The sequence below is a fragment of the Enoplosus armatus genome, chromosome 13 (assembly GCF_043641665.1).
Source record: "Enoplosus armatus isolate fEnoArm2 chromosome 13, fEnoArm2.hap1, whole genome shotgun sequence".
Classification (NCBI taxonomy): Eukaryota; Metazoa; Chordata; class Actinopteri; order Centrarchiformes; family Enoplosidae; genus Enoplosus; species Enoplosus armatus.
The window spans coordinates 2,475,905-2,496,934 of NC_092192.1; the positions used below are offsets into that span (position 1 = coordinate 2,475,905).

The following is a 21,030-nucleotide window of genomic DNA, read 5'->3' on the forward strand; positions in this document are numbered from 1 at the left end:
AAAGAAACACTGACACGAAGATGGAGCAAACAGAATTGGTGAAGGGTGAAAATGAAGCCAGGCGAGAGGAAGACGACGAGGAAGAAACAGATGGATAATGATGATAGCAATGAAGAGAGGAGGGACAGAAGCAGAGGAAAATAAAGAGAGAGCTCAGCAGCGTACATAAACCTTCCAGGGCATTTCCTCTGTGCAGTTCGTCACACAGCAGAGCAGAGAAACAGGAAGCTGCGTTCCCAGAGCTCCACAGAGCCTCCACTAAATCACATGCAGGCTGATCCGGATCTGACAGACCTGAGAGGAGAGCCTGAGATCGATGGAGAGGAGAGGCACGAGGAGGTGAGGACACCTCATCCATCACAGTTTGGTTTTCAAATCAAACCCTGACACCAGTAACCTCCTGCAGGCTTTGTTTTTAATTATCACCTTCATTGCTGTAGGTGTCATGCTAGTGTTCACAGCTACAGAAGCCCATGTGACCAAAGTTAATGTCAAGGTGGATGTCTGACTCACGGGGGGTGTCTCAGAAATCATTTGCCAAGCCCTCACTTCACTTCGATCAGCACCCCCGCAAGGAAATGGTGTTTTCAGCAAATGGTTGCAATAACAAAAACACAGACACACTGCTAGCTCAATTTCTGCTGCAAACCAACAAAACTGGACTTTGTGGATCATATTTCATCTTCTAACTTGTACCTGTGTCCACACCAACACAGCTCCTTCAAAGAGTTATATGGATTCGGCATGAGTTAAAGTTTCCCACCACGCTACAGAGAGGAAAGCACAAACATTTAGCAGCTGCTGTTGGGCAAACTACACTTTTGTTGAAAGTAGTTAGCTACGAATATAATATAAAGACAGTTAACACTTCGAAGCTCTGTCACATCATGAAACATGTACCGGTGTAAACAGTGTAGATGTCTGGTCATCATTATCATCTCTAATAAAATGTGGCAGTGCAGCATTTGGAAAACTAGGCTGCTAATAGCTACATGACCCTAATGATACTGGGATATGTAGTTAAAAGAGTACTCCAATGACTTAGCATCGCACTCGTATAACAAGACTGATGATAAAGCGATGCAAAAGAACCAGATATATTGTATCAATTTTCAAAACATTCTTCTTCCCTATCAAAACTTGGCGCCTACATTACCCATAATGCAACGCAACCACCGACAGTTCGATCAGAGATTCAGGTGTGTTATGCTAGTAGAGGCTAATGTACCCTGGAGCCTCAACATGTCCATCACTTGAGGACATTTATAAGACTATAAGACACTATAAGCTTCCTCTGAGACACTGAAGGCTTTATACTACTTAGGAATACTACATATGCAGTAGAACACTTATAAACACACTCTTATGTCGAAACAGAATTTGACTCTAAGATTATGACATCCCTTAATCTAAAGTTGGCTTCTTTTTCTGTCCTCCCATTTTGATATTTCTTGTGTACATGTGGAAATGTTGGCCTGATGGTGGCGCTGCAGGAAAAGTCACCAAAACTATTAGGATTCATCCTCAGTTGACTTCAAGTATCAACAGCAGATTTCATGACAATCGGACTTGTAGTAGATTAGATGTTTGGTTCTGGATCAAAATGTCCGACCTCTGGACGGACCAACCAACTCACAGCAACGTACAGCGGCCCGACTCCTGTGTCCAATATCACTACAGCATGAAACACACTGTCAGGTTATACAGAGAGGAGGGGGTGTGAGTGATAAAAGATGAACTAAAACAATAAAGAGTTGGAGAGACAGGTGAGGAATATTTTTAGATTCCTGTGAAAGCTCTCTGAGTTCAGTGTTGTGTCGAAACGTCAGCTTTCCAAATAAAACAACAGCCTGCTTTCATGCTCTGCTGTTGAGTCAGACGGCGTTCACACCCACAGCACCGGTGTTTCAGTTGTTTCAGTCGACCTGGAAGTTAAGCAACACATCGCCAGGAGTGTTAAACCAGCCTGCATCATGCAATGATATGTCAGTATTTAAAACGGGTTTAAAATAGGTCTGTTATTTCACAGCACTGGCAGCTTTTTAGACGCCAGGAACCTCGTGGAACTAATTAATATTTCACGAGCTGCATATTCTTCACCTACACCAGCCGTCCTGCACCACCTATAGGAAAGGAAAGTAACAGCCAGAGTGCAAATTATACAAAGACAATCGTCATAAAGGGAACCCAGTACAGTGCAGGTCTTACAGTCCTGACAGTATCTTGGTGTCTGCAGTCTGTGGATGATGACAAATCAAATCCATTACACCTGCTAATGGGGAACGCACCACACAACAACTTAAAACTCTTAAAACTCTCCTCAAAACTCTGTAGGAAGGACAGTAAAGTGTATTAAACTAGCTACTTACATTAACCTACAGCGTCTCCATTGGCTTGTACGACGTACATGAGCATAGACTTTAATGAGGACACGAAACACTGCATTAATGGGAGGGAGGCAGGCAGACGACACGTTCAACTAAGAAATGGTATGGCCCACTTTAGGGGTGTCTGAAATCGTATTACAAGATTCTTCCAGGCATGAATGTGGGAAATATATTGTGATATTTACGCTTACAGGTAGAAGGATATATACATGTTTTGACCCCCCGGACCTGCAACACATTTTCTTGCATATTAGCATCCAGGATGGCGCAGCCTGAGCGGAAGAGGACAGCTGTTTAATCCGAACAGCTTTCACACCAGCCAGAACAAACCAAACCAAACGGGCAAACACACCAGAGTTAGTTTTAACCGAACCAAACAGGTTAGATGTGAAAGCCCCCCTGAGTGAAGAGAGGATACTAAATAGTGTATGTCAGGACAGAGAAGAATATTTGTCTGAGCTGTTAATGTCTCGCTGTAAGTGGCTCTGGACGAAGACTGTCAGCTGCAGTCTGACGCCTGAGATGTGATGTGAATGCAGAACGGCAGCCGTTCACCTCCCAGTGACGAGTGCCACGCTGGATTATTCCCACTGGTGTCAGAAGTGACAGTACGACGTGGATGAGTTTCCTCCATTTTTATTGTATTTGACAAACACCTGCCGCCAGGTGAGTCTCCAGGAAATAACAGAAATACACAGTAAGGACCGAATTGGTGACTTGCGGGTCTAAAGCTGTCTGGACGGTTTGGTTGAAACATGTTCAGCACGTATGTCTCTGCTTGCAACAACAGACGTTCAGAGCTGCAGGACCATGTTTGGTTCCCTCTCATTGTCTCTTCAGCCTGATAAAGCAGAAATGAAGATGACAACAACCAGTGATCACAGGACAGGACCAACTTGCTGCTGATGAAGAGGGATCAGATGGAGAGAGACCCTTCTGGAGAGTAAACAGCTCTATAGTAATTGTTAACACAGGGGACGGGCAGCCGGCCCGCTCAGTCAGCAGGCCGCTCACATTCTGCTGTTCCAGGAAGGAGGCCGATCAGACCACGATACAGTGGACAGAGTGTGTGATCAAAAACAACGCTGGTAAACTGCGTCCATGTGAGGCCATTCCTCCTCTTCTTCTTCTCTGATTAAACATAGAGTCTACACTCCACACCAGATTTAAATGCTGTTATCATTTTTGCACATTGCATATATTCTTTATACTGTGAACATTTGCTTTGTTTTAAACTCAACACAGATCTTTTCATTTTAAAAACAGACATATTTCACATATTCACTTTTTCTATTGTATATTTATGTTTATTGTGACTGTTATGCTCCAAAATACACCAAATAATACCAATGCAAATTCCTTGTAAGTGAAAACCTACTTGGCAATAAACTTGTTTCTGTTTCTGAAGTAAAGTGCAGAGTCTTAGTTACTTTAATCACCATCTTCACTTTGATCTTTGCAAGCAGATACAAGCAGATTAAACTGGTTTTAAAGTCCATCCATCCATTTCTGATCCAGTTCCAGGTTGAAATAAAATACTAATTCATCAAATCTTTTGTCATTAACGTACTTATTTAGCTACATGGAAAACTATGCAGCTGTCTGAGAGATTTTGTTCTTAAATATAAATATATTGATAAATATGTCTCTCTCATAACTGATAGAAATGCCTCAAATATGAAAATAAGACCTAGATTGTAAAAAAAGTTTGAAAGGTGGAAAAAATATTTTTAATTAAGATTTCATCCCAAAAAAGTCCTAGAATTCACCAAACACCACAGACTGATGATTGATAATCAGGAGGATGTTACTCCTGTAACCAGTGTCCTACATATGCTTTTCTTTCAACTGACTGACACATGGAGACAATGGCTGCTCACACACACACACACACACACACTGACAGTCATTAATATTAACTGATGTGCTGAGTCATGGTGGGTTTGGACGAGCACCATCATCTACACCCAACCTCCAATCGGAACACGGATGGAAACACATGAGAGGCTGCAGCTGCTGACCACCTCCCTCATGCAGCATCTTTGGTTTTCATTCAGGTCCTCACAGGACAATAAAACTCATCCACAGACAAAACACATGTGGAAGAAATACTGTCTGCTGGCTGGAGGGGCGAGGCTCCACTCTCTGAGAGTGACCCACAGCTGGGACAGCTCCTCCGCTTCCACACTCTGATTTACAAGTTTCAACAACTCGCTGAGGACACTTAGCAGCCAGCAGCTGGAAAAGCTCCACGCTGAAGGTCAGGGCAGGTCAGGCACCACCCACCCACACACACACACACACACACACACACACACACACACACACACACACAGCTGTACAATTTGATGTCTGAGATACGAGACTGAATGTACCAAAACATTTCAGTGTCTTCCAGGGAGCGACAAGTACAAATATACAGTTACTTTTATTGTGTCTGCTTTTTGGGCAACGCCTGCTTAAGACTTCCTGAAGGTGTGTAAATAAATATACCTTACATAACATATTTTAAAAGAATGGTCACATCTAAACCAAAAATCAGGAAATCATAAAACAAAATAACGAGTATAGTTCGTCCACCAGAGAGCGCCAACAGTTTTAAACTGTAAAACATCCTGCTCAGTACAGATCCTGGTAACAATAAGAAGAAAAATCTTATTTACGTGATCCATATCAAAATAGTTTGTTTACATTATGTAAACAAACGGCAGATATCTCGTCTCATTTTTAAACTCCCACATATCGATGATAGTATCGGCCTCAAAAATCCTGCATCCGTCGGGCGGGAAGATAGAAAATCAGGTTTCACCAGATTCAACGGCTGTTTGGCGATTTATAAATCTTTCAGCTGAATATTGGCTCTGCTTATCAGTCACACACACACACACACACACACACACACACACACACACACACACACACACACACACACACACACACTCCTCTTGCCAACAGTGTGATAAATGGAGTTTCATGAACAAGAGTTTTGGGAACAGACTGTTAGTATCTGTCTTTTTGGTCCAACTGCTGTAAGTTAAACTGGACAGATAGAAACTCAGCTCAACTATGTCATTTGCCAAATTTTGAATTTAACTCTTTGTAAAACACCCACCATGTGAATTAAGCAGCTATTTTTTATAACTGATTTTTTTGGGAGGGGACAAAAATGCCAAACATGTTTTGGTTCCAGCTTCTCAAATGGGAATATTTATACATATAATATCTTTGTGTTTTAGACTATTGGTCTAAACTAAATCAAGTGCTTTAAAAATGTCGACTTCACCAACAATCACTTGTGCACGAGCTTTAAACAATCAGGATTCAACATGTGGTCTGACTTGTCTCTCGCCAAGGCCAGGACAGGAATTTAAACTCTGACATGAAGATCAACAGCTTCTGTTAGCTGTGAAGAACAAAGTACAAACTAGTTACAGCCACCATTAAAGCCAACGGCAGACTGACTTTGGTTGGAGTATCACACATCCTGGTTTTCAAGAAGAAGCTAAATGAAGTCTCTGTCCTCCATGTAGACAGTTAATATAACAGCAGGGCTTTACTGTAAACCCTCAGACTTCTCTGTGAACCCCCACCGGAGGTAATGCAGGTCAAATTACTCTAAACTGGTCCAGCTCCGTGTGGCTGGACTGGGAGACAGCGACAGACAGATAATATTTCTCATATACAGACAATAAATTCCTCTCAACGGTTCTTCAGCTTCTGGCCAGAGCTGCACACTCAACGCTTTCGTCTTCCAGTCAAAAGAAATCTCAGAGTCTGAGTCCCACAGGACAGTGAACTGAACATCACCGACATACAGTAGCTCTCGATCCAGACCAGAAAATCCCAGTCTAATCTTCACAGCCAGGGGTGAAAGGTTTTAGAAGATTTTCAGAATGAGCCTGGCAGAGACATTTGGCCGTTAAACCCTCCAAACCAAAATCCGCTGGTCCCCGAATTCCTCGCCAAAGACTAGTAGGTTGGTAGACTTCCAATTCAGATTCTGTGAGCATTTTTAGAAGGGAAAGATATAAAGATTAATATACTAAATATACACTGGAGCCCAAAAGATACTGGAGCCTTGATCAAGATCCCAAGACGTGTGCTGATTGGAGTCACTGACGATTATTCTGCGTTAAGATTATTCTGCTCGATATTTCAGATTTAACAGTTGGATTCTGGGATCAATGGAGAAAGTACTCTGATTATCGTTCTAGAGCAAAACACATTGTTATTATTCCAGTATTTAGATTGTGTTGAAGCTGTTGTCATGAGTTACTGTATCTACATCAGGGGTTTTTAAGCACCACAGCAGCTTTAAAAGGTTGCAAAGAGGGATTCACTGAGTTACACTGTGGGCTACAACTTGTGCCCCCATTTTTTCACCTTTATTTATTTACATTTTGGCAAGCTGGTCCCATTAAAAGTAGCCTAATTAGCTATCATCGGCTCCTGTTTGCAATGAACCCGTGGATGTACAGACAACTATCACTGAATCACTTTGATATCTTCCTATGATTGCTGAGAGGTTTTATGGACGTTTTTTCACGACGGACATCAGAGATAATGACATCCTTGTGAAGTGTAAGTCGCACTGAATCTGAAAATATGTTTCATGTCTGTGATTATAACTGAGTCATAACTGAGTTTTGACTCAGAAGGATGAGGAGTACGATTTCTGACGCTAATTGCAGCAATCAAGCTCTAAGTGTTTTAAAGTACTTTAATTGCCTCCATGAGCTGTGTGACTGTGTGACTGTCTGTCCGACTGTCTGTCCGACTGTCTGTCCGACTGTCTGTCTGACTGTTGACCCTGTTGATCAACAGACCAAACTACAGTAAGTCACTGGATTCTGAAACGTATATTCTTGTTGTTCAGGTGAATCTCTTGCTTCAACAGAAGTGAGCGAGTTCAGTTAACTTCAGATCTTTAGCTGTGATTTAAAGTGAGAAAGTTCTTTAGTTGTAGAAGGTAGAAGAATCTATCTGTTATGTTAAACTTTCTTTCCTAACTCAGTGTAATTAGATAAGATTAAATTGTCACTTTCACAACTTTGCTTACTTAACTCATCAAATTGACTTATTTAGAGACATTGTTAAACCTCCCAGTATTGATTGTATTTAAGTTAAAATTCTCTATTAATCTTTTGTTTTTTCTAATATGAAGAAAGTTACAAGATGGAGGTTTTCTCTCTGGTCAAAATGAAAACAAAGATGGAGGCCGGTGTGCACTCCTGCCACTCTGTCATTGAGGAGAATTGTTCCTGTGCTGATTGTGACTGAAAGCTTGTGAAGTGAAAGTTCTGATCTGCATAAACACTCAAAATTTAATTACCTTGAAGTATTTCTTTTATTTAACCTTTATTTAACCAGGAGTAAAAGATTTATTGAGATTAAACATCACTTTTGCAAGAGTGTCCTGACCCCGAGACAGGTATAAATAACACACGCAGACATAAAACAAAGGACAAATGACAGAATTATAAGACACCTTAAAGGATTAAAGAGTTTGTTTGTACTTAAATTACGATGATGAAGAGCAGCTGAGGAAGGCGACATAAATAAAATGTCACACAAAATAATGAGTCCTGAACTGGAACAAAATAATAACTTTGAAATGAAGATGATCCTAATAGGATCTAACACACACACACACACACACACACACACACTCTCACTAAGTCCTATTTGGCCTCCTGTCAACAGTACTTCAGTATTTACACCCCCCTCCATTGACCTCTTTAGCACTAGTTTCAGTTTCTATCCCTTCCCAAATCCTCATCAGCTCCCTCTAAGTCTCTGCTCTCCCCTCCCCCAGCACCGCTGACTGCTCCTGCCTTCAATCCTGCTTTTATGTCTTCCTTTTTATTCTTTGATGTATCGATGTGTTTGGGAGCTGCTTCACACTGAAACGCAGTCATTGATAAGCTGTTCAAGCAACAGTTATACATCAATCAAAGTTCGGTTTTAACAAAGATGTAAAAGGAAAATTACACTTTTTTCCCTGATGACGTGATTGCTTGATGGTGTTCTTGTAGTATTGAAGTATCATACTTAGACACCACTAGACGTATATTTGAGTGCACGAATCGTCACAACACGAGCAGATTGGACAGGTTGAAGAGATGACATTTGGGATTTTGTGGAAGGCAACAAAATGCTGGAGTAATAAAAAATAAGTCCCAACGTTTCTTTCCACAAGGAGAAGTTTTACTTTTTGGCCCAGTTCTAAAAGCAGACGTTCACATCTCTTTGAACCTTTTAGCCAAATCAAACATTACTGGATTCATTGAAACATTTTAATTAAAAGGAACACAGTAAACTGTTGCACCTGTGCTCACAGCTTCAATGCTTCAATTAGGTTAGTGCGATCGGTACAGGCTACATTCAAGGTTCATGCACACTTCAGCATGTGGACTTCAATGACTTCTCCTTGACTTGAATCCTGTCCAGAGAGGACCACACAGTACTGACCTGCACACACACACACACACACACACACACACACACACACACACACACACACACACTGTGACATTGCCGTCATCGTACTCACTCATAAGCTCTCACACACAAAACACAGAACAATCAAATAGAGAAAGATAAGCGTGATGTTGTTTCTCTCTCTCTCGCTTTCTGTTTCTATGTCTCTCTCCCTCTCGCAGTCCCAGGCAGTGTCGTGGTGACTCAGAGGTCCACAGAGGACAAACTCTGGCCTGCGTCCCTTGTTTACACAGAGACACAGAGAGGGAGGGATTGTGTGTTTCAGCTGTCTGTAGGTTCAGTTTGAAGCAGAGGAACATGACGAGTCTCTTCTTGTTGTTGACAGGGACAGAGAGAGGGAGTAACAACAAAACGTTTCCAAAAATATAGATTTATCTTTCAGTCAGCTCTCTGAAAAGGCAGAAATAAAGGAGGGGTGTGGACTAACAGGAGGGAGGAATTGAAAAGAAGAATCTGTGCAGGGGGGCGACAGATGACTCCAGGAATCACAGGAAAAAGTAGAAATTCAGAGGCGGAAGAGGGAGAACGAAGGAAATGAGGAGTGATGAAGAGGAGGAACGTGGAGGAAGTGCAAGCATCAAAAAAGCTGCTTCCTAAAATCATGGCCACTCTGTTAAGACTGAGACGATAAATGACTTTCTCCTTCTTTTGTTTCCACAGACTCATTCAGCCGACAGCAGGACTGTCACCGTCCAAACTAAATACAGTTACAGTCAAAGTCCACTGGTTTAAAAAGCCATTACATTCGGTGGAGAGGTCGGACGAGGGGCCCCGGTGACAGAGAAGAGAGGCTGGACTACATTGACTTCCAATCTGAATCCAGTCGGAGCTCAGACTGGCAGCAGCGGCTTCAGGTCTGATGGCTTTTTATTCAATAAAACGACAGACAAAGTGGTGTTAAGTCCCATAGAGTCAGAACTGACACCAGTTTCAGTTACAATCCTCCATGTTGGTCAACACTTGAGATTTGCTAACTTAGCTAGTCATCCTGCGTTATCACTTACTGCTAAATGTTTGTTGCATTCACAACATCCGTCGTTATGTTGGCTGCGTCTTCTTAAGATAGAAGCTAACAGCCTCAATGTCAACTGAAAATGAATACCAACACACTGAGCGGCGTAGCGTTGCATCATCTGGCACCACGTAGCTTTTTAGGGATGCACATTTACATTTTCTCCCTCGATAACGATTCTAATAACTCTCATTTTCAGATCTAATAAATCAAGTCAGGAAACTTTTCAGCTGTAAAACTTGAAATGACCTTCTGGGAAAGACGATAATTCAAACCGCATAAATTCAGGTGGTTTTGCAAAGTAAAATATTTCAATGCAATAAATTCAGTGCTGTTTTCAATAGTGGTTAAACTGCAGAATTTACAAGCCAATAAATGTAACTGACCCCTGAACTTTGTAATGACATCGACAAGGAAACTACTCGGTCACATCATGTCATAAGTCACCCCCGTCTCTCTCTTCACGTTTCTTGTCTTCATGGTCAACTATCATAATAACATCTTAATAAAACAAGTACTACAGTACTTATGATTAATCCCACAGACACGAACAGGAAGGCTGAGAAACGTAGAGTCTGAATATCCATATGTGGATTAAAGTGTCCTCATATAACTGTGTCTTTATGGGCTCTGTCTGACTCTCATTACTGCTTTTACCCCGTTATGACTGCATTATCAGTGTGTATGTGAACGTAGAGAGGCCACAGCTGCCCACATGTGGAAGCATAAAGACGTCTGCAGCACACGTCTGTCTACTTTTGACCAGAGAAAACTGAAAAAGATCAACACACACACACACACACGCATGCTTTTGTCTTTTCCAGCTTGTTTCAGCCGTTTATTCACCGACAGCCTTGAGAGAGGCTTGTATTACCACTACTCTTACAATACACCTCACTCTCGGCTGACACACACACACACACACACACACACACACACACATTCAAAGAGTTTCACACACTTCAAAATCATTTAAACTACCTAAAAAAAAAACCCACTTGTAATCACAGCTTCCCTTCATCTCGCAAAGTCATCCCTCAATTTTCTCTCCTCTCACTGTGGACTGTCAGGGCCGCGGATGAATCAGCCGGAGACACATATCATCATTTCAACAAGGCTCCACAATACATGATTGACGTGTTCTCTGCGTCTGATTTCAGACTGGAAAAAAAAAAACATTTTTAAAAAACTTGGCAAAAATCAGTTTCTGGACAGATCCGAGTGAAACAACTGCAGAATCACACCTGATTTATTGATCTACAACGCCTGCTTCTCATCGATGCTGACGAGGGCTGGGAGTTTGAACAGGTGACAGGTCAGGTAATTATCTAAACCGTTGCTGGTTCGTCGGTACAGTCAGTGCTTTGTGTAAAGGCATGATTTCTTCTGTCTAACTAGCAAAATGTTTGACTGCAGTCTGTACGTGTGTACTGTATATGTGTGTACTGTATATATGTGTGTGTGTGATCATGTGTGTGTACAGTACTACACTTGGCAGATGTCTCCACTGACTTGAACAGCCTGTTCATCTAAAATCAGACTTGTGCTGTGATTTTTTTTTTTTTTTTTTCACTCCAAAGCAAAGAAAAGTGACATTTCCAGCTCTGATCAGCGATGGAAAGTCAGTACATTTACTTTTACATTTGAGGTACTTGTACTTTACTTGTAGTAAGTAATTCTGTTTTATGTTGCTTTAAAGTAGTTAGAATGAGCTCCACCATTAAAGGGATAGGTGCATTAATTTATCAATGCGTATTACTCTGCATAATGAGTACTTTTACTTTTGATTCATTGAGTTAGGTAAAAATGCAGGACTGTACCTGTAGCAGAGTATTTCTACACTGCAGTATTACCACTTTTACTTAAGAAGGTACTCAGATCCTTTACTGTACTGACCTGCAGGAAGTAAACCACTCACTTCTGGTATTTGATGGTCATGACGTTCTGTTTTTGGGTGAATGTTGAAACTAGGAACACAACACAGAGAAAGTACTTCACAGAGAAGATTCAGTGTTGATGTCGCGCTGGTGTAAAGAAATAAAGCCTGAAATAATCGAGTGTGTGTGAACCCCTTTAAACTCAATGTCCCATTTACATGCTACATACTAACAGCACACAGTACTGTGTGTGCCATTTACTAGTTGTTGCAGTATACTGGATGTACATTTCAGTGTTGTACTAACAGAAATCTGGTGCACCAACAGATTCAACTTCACAAAGAAAAACATTTGTTACGCTCCATAGGTGTATTGCTTTTTAGGCCTTCCTCAGACTTGTATATATTTGGGCCCACTGAGCATGCTCAGTAGAGTCCTCTGGCTCACTTCCTGCTGACTGACATGAAACCTTTTCAAATTTCATTGGATATAATTTAATTGGACCTCAGATTGGTTTCTGCCTCCTGAGGACTCGAAACACTGAGAAACAAGAAAGGAACTGATTTCATTGTTAGACTTTACTCCTCCACATATAGACCGCATTAACTGTAATTCAGGAAGTCAGTTAATTCTTGAAAAATTATCTAGAACTATCGACCACGTCTAAGAATTATTGTGTAAAACTGGGCTACATTCGGTTTATTAGACTGCATTAGACACCTGCTGCATGTTCGGAGCTTTGTGTCTTGAAATGTTTCTGCAGGATGAAATAAAGGATCATTTCTGCTTTCTAACTGCAAACAGGGACCAGTTCTGTTACTCTGGTTGTAATTCAAATGTGTTCTATGTGTGAAAGCGAAGCTAAAAATAAGAGCTGACTGACTTCTCTTTTCTGGCCAATTTAATCTCCCTCTTCTTCTTCGCTCCCTCCTGCTATGAAACTGCGAGGGCAGAGTGCAAATGATTCACGGAGAGGAAAAAATTCAGAAAAGCTTCGAGGTTACAAGCTGCAGGCTCCCTCTTGTACCGCCGGGCTCCCTGGCTGAACTCAAAACCTTTGACAGCAAAATGACGGTGTTTCACTTCACTGACTCAACGTTTTTATCAAGTGGACTGTTCATTTAAGTAAACGATGGCTTTTGGCTCAACAGGCTATTATAGATTTTCCTGGTTGAGTAACACCTCCCCCTCGACTCTGTTGAAATATCCCAAATATCAGCCAGTCTGACCTCTGCCCTCCTAATGGTTGCTTGGTTTCAAGTCACAATTTGAAACGATTCATTGATTAATCGAGCAACATTTTTAACTACAGATTATCCATTTAAATAGGTTATTAGTGAATTAAGATAATGATCAATAGATTTGAAATCATTTGCAGACCTAGATGCACAAGAAAATATTCTTAACCAGTTTTCTTTTCTTGCATTTCAATATTAAAAAGGTAGCTTGTGGAGTTTGGAGTAGTGAAGAAGAAGCGTTAGCAAACATGGACGTAAACGATGTTTTAAAATATGCAGTTTTGCAGGAAGGAAATGTGTTCAACGTGGTTGTTAGGCCTCATAAATACACACACTTTATTTCCAACTGTAAGTAATTCCACGACAACGGAGGTGAATTCAAAAATATCAACAGAGAGTTTGGAGTCAGTGAGCAGAGCAGATCTGCAGGGAGAAAACACAACACAACTGACCTTCAGCTTCACCAGGACACAGCACAACACAACTCAATGAATCTTATCTTTCTCTCCTCGGAGGAAAACATTCACCACTGACATCAGAGGTCAATCAGAACAAGCTCTGGATGAATCCAGCTGTATCTGTGCAGAGCTCCAGATTCTACAATTACAACAGAAAACCTCCTCTATTTGTGGCCTCAGGGGGGAGTTACCACCAAGTCCACCTGGGGCAGGTCCTTCTGACTCGGGGCATTTAATTCATCATCTCAGCTAGCATGCGCCTGAGGTCAGAAACCCCCTCAGGACTGAAAACAGCAGCAGCAGGATGCTTTAATGAATCTGCAGGTCCAGGACGAGACCAGTTTGTTCTGCGCCCCAAATTAGCCTCCGGCCTGTTTGTTTTGAGCCTCTACATGGTGAGAGCATGTCTAATGAATACATAATCATCTTCAACAATTAATTAACATTTGGCCCAGATTCCTGTCAAAGAATGAAAAAGTGTCCCTAACGCTCGGGTTTTGGACTGACCTGTTGAAACAGTCAGTTAGTTCCTCTCAGGTAACCTAACAAAATAATCTTATCTCTTATCACGTTCTGAGTTATCTGACTCAGGTAGAGTGGTACTGGGTTTTCCCTCCACATGACGAGTCTCTGCTGAGGGAAATATCAGAATCAGTGTCCCTGCGAGGCCTGAGGCGTGTCTGGTTTTGATTTGCTGGTTTCACCGTCTGGACTGCAGCGTGTCGTCACCCTCCCCATTCCTCATCATGACGCTGACCTCGGCCCGACACACCGCCGTCCAGCCCGCAATCTCACGTTTCTCTGAGACATTTCCTTAAGGTTGCGACCCCATTATGGAGCTGTGGAGAGTCACCAGCCGGAGGAGAAGGAGGAAAAGAGGTGAGAAGGAAAGAGGACGGGACTAAAAGTATGAATACCACACTGTGAAAATAAAGACATACAGTGCAGATAAACCAACTTATTCCTGACTGAAGATATTTTTGCTCATTAGTACTAGCTCAGTAAGTGAAGATGTGTGGTGTGTTTCACAAAGCAGACATGATGAAAGAAAGTTTTGCATGTTGTACTACTGATTCGTTCTATATTAATCTGAGGGAGTGCAGGCGGTGCAGAGAGAGCTGACTGCGTTCAAGACAGTTTAATAGTTTAAACTAGAAGACCTGCGGCAGCAGAGACTGAAGCTGACGAGACGACGAGGAAGAAGAGAAAGAAAAAGAATGAGGTCAGTTCATAGGATCCTGGACACGTCTGATGGGTCTGAACAGACTTCCTGTTTGCTTCCTGACCTGCTGAGTGTACTGACGCTGATGGAGAACCTGTCATCAGCTGTGTGTGACGCTGAAAACGTTACATGTATATATGTAATATGGTTTGTCTCTCGCTGGCACCAACAAGTCTGCTCCACACAGAATAATCAGTGACGGAGGCTGAAACCTCAGCGGGTTTCACTGTGTGTAGATTTTACTTCATGACGTTTACATATCAGGAGGATTTTATTTGTAAAGGGTGACCTGCTAAAAGAACAGGTTGCTATTTAATGTATTGATTTGATTTATATTAGAAAATATAAACACAAAAATACGACAAGCTCCAGTCATCAACTAATAAATAAAGTCATATGAGTGACTGATTAGCACATTAATCGTTTGGTTAATTGACAATTGATGACATTCCTCAGTCCCAATTCTTATTATTCTAATACTCATTCATTCAGGTTTTTCCTCTCATTTATTACCCATCTAGATTAAAAAAAAGCAAATCCACCACCAAAGAACACCGTGAGCCCAGACTCCCAAAGTGCACGGCCGGCAGCTGTTTTATTCAGCACTGTTTTGTTTTTCTTTTGACGTCAACCAGCTCTTCAGTGCTACACTGGGTGACCGACCTTTAATCCAGACCTCAGTGTGAATAGAAAGCTTTCCCAGGGGTAAATAAAGAAATGACATTAATAAATGACTAGCTAGATAGAAAAATGTGAGCAAGGAGACACAGAACCAGGTACGTTAGCGGTTCAAAAAATGAGCAAATGCGTCAGACCTGAAGGTTCTTTGTCTGAGGGCTTCACTTAATGAAACATGACTCAGACATCCCGACCCTCCTGCTCAGCTCCTCTTACCAGCTTCTTCTGTCAGCCCGGCAGAGGTGACTCGTCAGGTAATGGCTTCCTCTAACAGCTGGAGGGGGTCAACAGGTCATGTGACAGCAGCCTCCGGCCAATCAGCATTCCTGAACGTCTGCGGATTGTTTGATATTGGATAACCCTGATTCACTCGCTGCCCTTTTCACAATGTCACCTTCACTGCAGTCTGACATTTGTGGTTTCCTCCTTCCTTCAGGCGCTGGATGAAATGGAATAGGAATTTTAATTTTCTACAGTTGCAAAGACAGTTTGGGCTGTCTGCACAGACCCTGACAGCCATGCAGGTGTGGAACCTACAAGATGATTTGCGCTGTAGAAAGTTTTTCCACGATTAAAAAGTGAAGAGAAAAACAGGGTGGAAATGCAAATGAGCTGCTGATTATCGCTCGCAGTAACTAATATAAGAGTCTGCCGCCATGCTAGCAGCTCTGTGAGGCTGCACTTTGGCACAGCCGAGGGAAAGCCATTCTTTTTGCATTACCTTGCGAGATCATGCAAGAATCCGTCTTGCCATTATGCACTTGTGGCCGAACGTCCTATGAGAAACTACTGGCAGCTTCGGGTGTGGTTTAGGTGTAGAAACGACTGCCTTTTATGCTCAGATGTTTCTTACAAACACGGCAAGAATCGTCTACCGACATGTTAACATAGCTAGCTACACTGACTGCTTGCTAGCTTCCACAGTTCCTCAGACGTTAGCCTGTGATAGACGGTGATGGACAGATGGTTCATCCAATCACCTGCCAAGTATATTTTGAAAGTGAAACAGTTTCCAAGGATGACTTCTCAGATGGTTCTGTGAAACAAATCATCAGGCTCATCAGGTTAGGTTTTACAGATATTTGGTCATAAATCAAAGTATCAGGCAAAGTAAAATGTTGACCTGATGATGGCGCTAGATGATAATCAATAAGAGGATCGATAAAGTTATTATAATTCATCCTGAGGGGAACATGAATGTCTAACCACAAATCAACCTCATGGTGGCACTAGAGGAAAACTGAGAGGATCACCAGAGTCATTAGGATTAATCCTCTAGTAACCATGAATGTTCATTACAATCCATCCAATAATTAATGAGATATTTCAGTCTGGACTGAGTGGAGGACCGACACTGCCATGCTAACATACTTAAAATCAATATTTGATCAAACTGAAGTTGCTGCACTGCAAGGGGTGTCTTTAAAATCAGAGCTCATTAGCTCTTAATAATTAACCATCCTCCACCAAATGATGTATAAAAACAAGCCTCCTAACAGAGTTTTTGTCTGGATCCTTTTCTGTTGTCAGTGGAGACGAAGCGTCATCCTGAGTACAAGAGGACACGGCCGACTCGTCTGTCATCTGGACCCGTCCTGCTCGTTATCACAGTTTCAGCAGCCTGCTCTCAACCACTCGCAGCTAATGGCGTACGGAGGGCCGTGTCCATGTTCGCTACAGGCGACAGACGGAGCTCAAAGTTTGAGTAACAAGCTGCAGGGTGGCAGGGTGGCAGGGCTGAGGGTGTGTGAGCGAGCGAGGCCGAGATAAGGCCTGTTCACCGGGGACGCACGTTATGTGAGGATGTCAAGTAATTGATGAATAAACCTCTACAGCTTTGTGTTTCATGAAAAAACACACACCTTCCTGATTGATTCCTCTGCTGCTACAAAGAGAGCCGGAGACAGAAGTCGAACCGTCACAAGATAAAGACGACGTGGCAGGAAATGAAGATGAAGAACACGAGGAGGATGAAGAAGAAGGAATTAATTACAAGTGCACTATAGGGCAGTGGACTTCTGCTTTCCACAAAATATGGGTATCACAGAAATGGATTGTAATTCTGTTTAGACTGAATCCTTCGATCTGTCTGTCTAATCCGAATATTTTGTCTATCAATCGATTAGTCGTTTGGTCTGTAAACTGTCAGAAAAAGTCCATCACAATCACCAAGTCCAAACCCCAGAAATATTATATATATATTATATATGTTATATATATATATATAACTGAGGACAAATAATCAGCAGAATCTGAACATCTGAGAAGCCAGAACTGCTGAATGTTTGGCATCTAATTAAATCGACTTTCAGATCTAATCCAGTTTGAATTTTAGTCTGTAAAATAGTGAAAAATGCCTGTTACTGATCCCCAGAGTCTGAGATGAGTTATCTAAATTGCTTGTTCTGCCAGTCCAAAAGTCCTAGCTTAATATTTCAGGAGACCATTGGTCCTTATTTAGCTTTGAATCTGGCACATGTACTTCATGACTGTCTGTCACTGATGTGATCCATTTTCTATATCAAAACAACATAGATAGATAGATAGATGAGTATATCATTTTTAGGACAGAGGGGGGGGGGGTTGAGGGTGTTTGGGGGGGTGTCCCGTGTTGTTTGGGGTCAGCGGTGTTTGGAAGTCTCTGCCTTTGTTCAAATCCCATCAAGTGTGAAAAACGGGGGCAGGCCTGAGGCCCTCCTCATCGTCTCTCTGCTGCACCAGATCATCCCACAGAATAAGCAAACATTTGAAGGAAGCATTAACCTTTGGGAGGGGGGGGGCGACAGGACGGGGCGACTCATACAAACACGGTCATAATGCCAGACGCAATTTACACTTCTACAGTTTGGGGATGTCCAGAGAGACTTGTGAGTGGAAAAAGCATCATTTCCTGTCGAGATCAACAACTGAACGAGCAGTTAAAAGAGCTCAGTGTCAGACTGTCCGGACTCAAACATGCCCAGGATCAGTGAGAGGAGTTAGTCCAGGTGTGTCCAGAGGGCTGCTATCAAACCTCAACACTTGTAGTACTGACCCAGATGTGTCTGCAGCATCAAGTACTGAGCTCAGTCTTCTTAGTCTCCTTTACGTATTCTTTGATCAGATATTTAAATCACACATTGGGTACATTTTATCCCTATTTTGTTGAGGTCAAGTTCTTGTGTTACATTGTGTGACATTTGCTTTATTTTGTTATATACAACATTTTTATATTCCTCAATATGAGATATCGTTACCAACAATATATTATGTAAGTCTAACATACAGGACGAGCCTGAAAAGAATCCAATTCTGCCTTTATTTGTTATATTGGCCCCAGAATGTCATCATTTCAATCCCAAAATGTAATTGTTCAAATCCCTGTATATATTATTTCACTCCCAATCCCCCAAGTTGGTGTAATGTCTTCAAAGTCCAACCAGCTCAGGTTTGGGGATGCTGCACTGCAACACAATCATAGTGTTTATTTAGAGGTTTGCTACAAATGATTATTTCCATCATGGATTAATCTGCCAATGTTATTATTCAGTATCCAGACAGGAACATCCTCAGCACCGAAAACCTCCGCTGGAGATTAAAACTGTGTCCAAAACGGGAGACGAAATGTGGAACCAAAACCAAAATCTCCCCCGAAACCACGCCGGCTACAAACTGAAAGCAGAAACACTGCGTGTGTATTCAAGGCAATCTGACCTCATTTAGACTAATGACGGGCAACAGATGGCCCAGGTTCACAATTCATAGTTAAGATGGTGTTTGAATCCAAACAACTCAAAACAAGATCTGTAATCTGAGATAAAACACGACAAAACCTCCAGATTCTGAAGTGAGCGGCCATCAGTCAGCTGTAAATCTAATAACACCACCTGAACCAAACGCACCCGTCACTTTTCATCAAATGAGGGAGTTACTGAAGCTTTAAGGTGTTTTCCAAATGTTCAATTACTGGATGTCCGTTTATAGTGCGACTGTAGTGACTGCTGGTTTATCATGATCAAGGACAACAGGTTACAGTTTAACTTTAAACCTACAGTCGTGCTCAAAGTCAAATATTTCCTCCTCTAATGGCTTTTAACTGGTTCATTAACTCTTCAAAGTTTTTTTTAAACAGAATAAATAAATCACTCTCTGTCACACACGAAAGAAGAAGAAGAAGAAGAAGAAGAAGAAGAAGGAGAAGAAGAAGAAGAAGAAGACGGCAGCAACACCAAACCAAGTTAATAGTCCTATCAGAGTCCTGTAGCTAATGGCACTCTCTTCTCCTTCAGTATCACTTTAATTCACCGATAACATTCCTCCTCTGGGTTCACTCTGACATCCACCACTTCCTGGTTGGCTGAGGACCAGCGCTGCTTCACGTACTGAAACACCAGAATGTCTTTATTCACTAAACGTAAATATGAACTACTGACGCTGGTTCAACACAAACGCAAAATAAAAGTGCATATTGTGTTTTTGTACATATTGATTCCTCAGATTTCTTATCAAAGGTCCATTGGAAACAGCTGGATTTCCATATTTGGAGACTTTATTATCCAACTTTGGCTGGAGTTCATACAAAATCCCAACATGTGAAAGCAGATGCAGCGTGTTTCTAACTCATAGTACTTGTTGGCCTTTTAAAAATCTTGTTTCATCAGAACTATGAGACTATAGAGGAGAGTCACTCCACACTCAGTACTTCTGCAGGCTTCTCGTTGCCACCTCTTCCACTATTTCCAAGTGAGGAAAGGCCACAAAGGGTGACGATGGAAGCCCCCCCCCCCCCCCCTTTCCCCTCCCACCCGCCGGCCTCGCCCCTCTCCTCTCCGCTCTCGTTTTGGGGATGCAGGGGCTCATCAGTATCTCTGGACCAGGCCCGCTTACCTCTGCTGAAGCCTCTCTCTCTCTCTCTCTCTCTCTCTCTCTCTCTCTCACACACACACACACACACACACACACACACACACCGCTGCATCGCATTACATAAAAGCCTGAAATTGCTTCCAGCTGGCTGCGAGTAGACCTGGTCCCGACAGGGAGCAGAAACTGAGAGGAAACAAAGCGCTCCGCTTGCACAATTATTTGTCCAGTGCGCACACAGTGTTGCACAGCAGCGCACACTGCCCCGACTCTGCAGTGCAGTTCAGTTCAGACCCGAAAACCTGCTGCTCTCTGTTTTATGACCCAGACACCAACCCCCCCACTTTCACTGCCGTGAAGCTTCCTCCAGCTCGGAGCTCCTAATGCGCTTAATTAGAAAGCAAAGCTACGCTGAGATTTTCAGCTGGAGATCAACTCGTCTGTCTTGACAGCGTGTGCAGCAGAGGTGGATCTGCTGGGACCTTACAGCCCGGCCTGTATGTCTGTACTTCACCCCGGTCCGGGTCTGGTGAGGATGGTGATGCTGCACGGTGCGCATCCCCGGCGTGCACCAGCCCCGGACAACAAAACCCCGAGGGAAGCCAGGAGAGGAGGCACGCAGCGAAACGAGGAGAAAGAAGAGATGGAGAGAGGGGAGAGGAGAGGAGGGGTGGCCGGCCGGCCGCAGGACTCACCAGTCGGTGTCCGAGGTCTCGTCAATGACGTCCTGGTAGGCGGTCAGCAGGGCCAGTCTGTTCTTGCCGAGATTCACAGCCATGTTTCTGTCCCTGCAAGCATCCAGACCGCTGCTGATG

At 42.5% G+C, this 21,030-nt stretch overlaps 1 protein-coding gene across 1 annotated transcript in view; it reads right to left on the reverse strand.

The window, feature by feature from the left end:
• Nucleotides 1–21,030, reverse strand: part of dbn1 (drebrin 1) — a 97,450-nt gene extending 76,420 nt beyond the window's left edge. The window contains exon 1 of the mRNA XM_070917533.1: nucleotides 20,911–21,030. Within this exon, the coding sequence (XP_070773634.1) occupies nucleotides 20,911–20,993 (83 nt within the window). The 5' untranslated portion in view covers nucleotides 20,994–21,030. The remainder of the gene's footprint in view (nucleotides 1–20,910) is intronic.